This window comes from Cydia splendana, chromosome 6 (genome assembly GCF_910591565.1).
Source record: "Cydia splendana chromosome 6, ilCydSple1.2, whole genome shotgun sequence".
Classification (NCBI taxonomy): domain Eukaryota; kingdom Metazoa; phylum Arthropoda; class Insecta; order Lepidoptera; family Tortricidae; genus Cydia; species Cydia splendana.
In genome coordinates, this window is record NC_085965.1 from 13,754,540 (window position 1) to 13,760,539 (window position 6,000).

Below are 6,000 nucleotides of genomic sequence, written 5' to 3' on the forward strand. Positions count from 1 at the left end.
TTACGTAAGTATCATTATTTTATAATTATGTACAAAGTTTTTTTTATGCGTATCTATACAAATATAATAAATCGTTAACATTTAAATAAACCTAAAAGAACATTATTAAGCTACGCTCGTAGCGCTACGTCGTAGCTTATAGCATAGTTTTTCCGGTATGCAGCGGAAATGGTTCACCGCGGCACAAAGACAATATGTCATGTTACTCATGTTTACCAGTGAATAGCTTAAATAACATTTTAACTAAACAAGTAACTTAATATAAAGTAGGTACTTATAAAAGGTTATTATTTACGTAAAAATTCAAAACAAACCTTTCATCCTTGCGCAACACAATCTGTCACAATTTACGACATTCTATCATAATCCATCAGTCCGTCACTGCACAGTTCCATGTCGAATTTGAAAACATACTCGTAGTCGATGTGTGTCGAAAGTTTTCCCTCCAACCGGCGGGCAGGCACGCGCGGTGCTGGCGCGGCGGACGGTCGCGGACTGGCGGCGGGCGGCTGTTCCCGCCCATACTCTGATAGCCTATTGTTATCGGTAAACTTCACTTACAGGCCTATTCGGATTTCGAGATAATCACAAGATCTAGAGACGATTTAGAGATCAACTAGATCTACATTAGATATCGACTAGATATGACTTGGATATCTAAGTCATAACTTGTCGAAATCGTTCAAGAGGACCTCCAGAATCGCGGAAACGTCAAATTTGATATATCTATCTTACAAATATCTTTAAATTATCCATATCGTAACTTGTTGAAGTCTAGTAGAAATCTAATTCATTTTCCGAATCGAGCCGTTAGGATTTAAAGCTATATTTAGTAGAAGCTTTTAAAATCAACAAAACTCATCTCTAAGCCGTAGTCACTTTACAAGTGTGACTTTGAAGTGTCGATATGACATTAATTTTACGTCTATCTTCATAGGTATGTAGAATACCAAATTGTAGGCGTTAACACACCGACACTTACTTCATAGTTAGATCTGGTGAAGCATATAAAGTTTCTACGTAGTTACGCTCATATTAATAGAAGCCTAAGAGTTTTTGAAAAATATTGAGAAGCTACATAAATATTTACCGTCAAAGGCAGAATAAAAACTAAAGGAAATTGGAAGACTATTTTTAGCTATGTAAACATCCCGAATTACGTCTTTGATAAGTATTACGATAAAATACTTTACTTTAAAAGAATTTTGCCCTTTTGTTTCCTATTTTCCAGGTTATAATTGTTAAGAAAAATTATTCCTATTTGGAAATTTTTATTGATTTGCGGTGAGTCTGAAGTTGGCGTTTTAATTGGTCCATTTTTTATTAGAAAATGTGACCACAATCTCACCTGACGGTAAGTGCCGATGCGGTCTAGGATGGATCAATGCTTACCTAAAAGATGTCTATAATGTCTATTCACTCTCGATTTAAAAAGATCCAAGTTATACTGGACTGGGAATAAATTTGCAGGAAGTGAATTCCACTCCTTAGCCGTTCACATGATAAAGCTGGATGCATAGCGATAGTACGAATCAGTGGCAGATATTTTTGCAGTTTTTGAACGCTCATAAATGTTATAATAAATATTACTGGTAGAAAATGTCTTAAGGCATATCATATCCATCACGCATAATAACCTTAATTAACCCTATGTTAAATAAACCTGTTCACACGAGTACTTTTGCACTTTATCCCATGTAATAAGCGTTATTAATTTAATACGTTTTGCTAAATTTAACGCATTACACTCTGGGGCCTATTTCTCGTACGTTACAAGTCTTGTAATACAAGTGTGTATCTATGGTAACGCTTGTATTTCAATATTTTTAACAAGTTTCCGTTTCACGTAAATGTATAATTGTTACAAGAGCGTGGATAAAAGAGTTTTCACAAGTGTTGTTGTTTCACAAGTTGACAAACACTAGTAGATATTATATACTAAAATAGTAATTTCGTTTCTCAAAAGCTGTACTTTATACTTGTAGCTTGTGACTTATCACGAAATAATGAGGAGTCTCTATAAACTGCTAATATGCGTTTTTAGTAAAAATCGATTAATACATAAATGAAGATATTGCATTTTTAAGATCTCAAACGTGTAAGTTTTGAATGCACTTCGTTAAAATCAGTAATGTTATTTAAATTTAGTTTTTATTCTCCAAAAAAAAAACAGTAAACTCATTCCTATGAAATTATTATAATTGGGAAAGAACCAGTAAATGACCAATAACATAATAATTTTGTAACGAATTCACCCGTATTATAAAAAAAACTGACCCACCCTGAAGCTTGTAAACATTCATAGAGTGACAGACGAAACTGAGTTTGATTTTACACTTGTAATTGATAATTTTGAGAAACGCTTTTCATTACTACTTGTATTATTATACGCTTGTATATTCCGAAAACACAAGTCAGCCATTTTATTTTCCTCTTATTAAGATTATGATATGATTATGATGCATAACAGTGACATTGACATTAAGATAACATTTATAATGGCCATTGCATTTCCTTTTTGCATAGTAAACAAACCTATTTTCTAACTTTAGACAACCGCCTTGTAGCACTTGTAGTAATCATTCCTACGAGAAACAGAATTAAAACACACTTGTACAATGAAATTTTAAATGTAAGCTTGTAGACTTGTGAACTTGTAACGTACGAGAAATAGGCCCCTGGTCTCATTTACATTTAACATTGTAGGTACGAGTACAAACAGCAACACTCCTAACTGTACATCACCTCCCTCCACCTCTCACCATTACCTTATTACATAAGGCATAAGGTCCACCGATGTACAGTTAACAGTGTGGGCGATGGTACGCACTCTGTGGTTTGATTTTATCCCGTATTTTGAATTTCGGGCCTGGGGGCCTAGCCAAGATGAAAATCGTGGATAGGAAACGCCAATCGAAACTTAAATACCTAATCTACAGGCCTGCGCTAACCGGCAGAGCGCAGCGCAGAACACTTTAAAATTATCAATGTATATTCTTCCATATTTCAATTACATTCAGGTATAAATTTAAATGCTTTGAGACCGATCTCGGAGCATCACGGAGGATTGTTACTCCGCGGCATCGAGGAGCACGTTAGAGGATACCGCGGCGGTAGGCGCCGGCATGCCGCGGCATGCCGCGGTATGCGCCGTGGCCTCCCGAGTGCGCCGGGGTAGCGCCGGGACGACAGAGGAGAACTCGTGCACACTAGTCACTAAAAACTCGAAATCCAATACTTTATATTGATCAAACCTCTCATGTCCGCTTTTCATCGCAAAGAAAAATGATAACACATTTTCCGATCATTAGCCTATAGAGTTCTGTGAATAAAGAATTAATAATAATATGGATATACCCGAACACGTTATCATTTGAATACGGGCCAGCCATTAGCGGAATTAACGTTTCCTCTCCATTCGTCCAGAATGTAATCGCATCTTCCAATGAATTGAATAAAAGGAAATCAATAATTTGGCAAAGATAATCGGAGGTCGTAAATAAAGATTCACGTTGGAAATGTGCGTTGAAAACGTTCGGATACCTTTTATCTAGGTACTTGCGTATTGGTATAATGAATTAGGTTTATATTTTCGTCACTTGTTCAGTGTAGTACCTATCACAGAATAAGGACGAGTAATAGTATTTCATTAAGAGTTCATTAAAAACATCCGCGGCATAAATTACCTCACTGCGCGACGGCAGATTAACTGCAGATTGAAAGAATCTAAGTATTATTAACAACGCAATCACGAAAAGCTCAAAATTCCGTTGTATTGGACCATGTAACAAGCAGTTGTTCATAATTTCAGTATAAAATGGCTGTTTCTGGTACTACGTTGCCATGGTTACCTCAAAATATTTTCATCTGGTTAGTGATTACCCTAACACAATCAAGGCCAAGAACCCGACTGTCGGGTACACTGTTCGTAGCGACTACGCGCTCATTCACATTCGGCAAAACCGTGGCTACGAGCTCCGAGCGTAACCCGTAGCACTTAGTGGCAATGAATGTGCTAAGGAACACACACATTGATGTGTGTACAAACAGCACCACTCTTAACTGTCCATCCGTGGACCTTAGGCTTTTGTAATAAGGTTTACGAACTGTCAGTTAACAGTATGGACGATGGTACAATTGGTACATACATACAGGAGTCATGAGCAAATAGACACTACTTATAAAGCGATTAATGTAGTACGCGTATGGCGTGACCGCTCTATGGTAATATTTTCTACGTGCTACCGAATATTAGATCAGCGTTAAGACCATTAAGACAGTCATCTTCATCATTCACACTAAGTTTTTGTACATTTAAGATGCAATAGGTAAAGAGCCAAGAGGAGAAAGCACAGTATATTATTTTATTTGCGCCTGAGCATGACCATTTATTGGCCAATATTCGATATCACGTTAAGTATTTAAAAAAGTGCCCTCAGTTACAATTTAATTACGCGTGTATTATTTTATAAGTGTAACAGTACCCAGCAATTTATCCTGATCACAAATAATTTGTTTTCCGAAAACATTGTCTCATCGCAACAAAGAAGTAAGTGCCTACTTTGCAATAAAGCTGGTAATCTTTTGTAAGTCCGTTAATTTATGCGCCGGAACGAGGGTGATAAGAGTAATCAGTGCTGTTGTATTCATCTTCTACTGAGTAAACATGAGAACTTTGCTCCAGCGAACCAGCAGATTTATGAGTAATTTGGGATTGGCCACCGACAACCACAGTCTATAAAACTATACCCATTCGACAAAGCCGTCTACACAGGGCAATCGTGCGAGGTGCGAGGGGCGAGGGCTGGATCGAGCGCACCCGAGCTGCATACATCGCCATTGCTCGATAGGTACTACTTACAGGGCTAGCGTGTCTTATTTGAAATGCACTCATGAATGGCATAAAACTAACACCGGTTCTAACCCTATTTATACAACGGACCCGAAAACAGTATACTTAAGTACATCTAATGGTTGACACGCTTAACTATCACCGCCTTTATTTGTTTGAAGATTGATATACTGGTTAGATTGAGGCCAACAGTTGCCCACGCTCAACTTTCGTTTGGAATTCAACTGCATCTGTGGGCCCCTCGTCCGGAGCGGGATCTTTTATCGCGCGACAAATCGCTCGATAAGGGCAGCTCATGGCTAACGCGTATTTAAGGGATCTTTAGCATTATTGTGTAATGTTTTGTTTATATATAACTTTAACTAACGCTTATCGGCACTGTATACTAAAATATCCAAAAGAGATTTTTCTCTTGCCGGCGCTGGCTTAAACTTTAGCGACTGTCTGGCTAGAGATTAACTCCTTGAATTTTAAATTCAATCTAATCTATTAGACTTTAGAGACAAGGCTACTATCTACTTCAAGGTCTTAATTTTACTAAACTAGAACAAGTACCAACCTAGTTGATTTTTGAACAACATCTACCTACTTTATTTTAGTTTGTTGAAGATTATGTCATCTTCAACTACCAGCAAGCAATAGGTATCATATTTTTTTCACCATCGTACAGTGGTGGTTCATTAGTAAATATGGTGACGTCGACACTGTGTGCGATTATCTCTATCAATAGTTAGGTACGGTACACCGGGTAGACGTCCCACTAAAAGCGCTGAAATACAAAACAATCGTTAATATATTTTTACTAAATGTCAAAGTGGATTTATCTTTATGGTAACACACTGGTTGTTAAATATAACATTAACATTACATATTAACATTGTGTGACACTGGACAACATAATAAAACACTATCAATACTATCATATTATCCCTGTCACACGATGTTATTGATAACATTTTATAACAGCCAGTGTGGGACCATCATTAATCAGCACTGATACTTGCTAACCATTTTTCTAATTTCTTGTGTGGCAGTTTCGAGATTTTCAGATCGTATATTTCGTATTATTCTATGCGACTAATGACTATAAAATCGTTTATTTAGAATTTTATGTTGAACTTTAAAAGAAAGATAATTGAACTCTCTTA

At 36.9% G+C, this 6,000-nt stretch overlaps 1 protein-coding gene across 2 annotated transcripts in view; it reads right to left on the reverse strand.

Annotated features, from left to right (window-relative positions):
* The window catches only part of LOC134791637 (cell adhesion molecule Dscam2-like), an 89,472-nt gene extending 88,949 nt beyond the window's left edge, over positions 1 to 523 (reverse strand). Inside the window, exon 1 of one of the 2 annotated variants that reach the window (XM_063762691.1) lies at positions 315 to 523. In XM_063762691.1, coding sequence (XP_063618761.1) covers positions 315 to 321 — 7 coding nt within the window. In that variant the 5' untranslated portion in view covers positions 322 to 523. The remainder of the gene's footprint in view (positions 1 to 314) is intronic. The other variant, XM_063762690.1, reaches the window with a different exon arrangement.
* Positions 524 to 6,000: the final 5,477 nt, after the last annotated feature.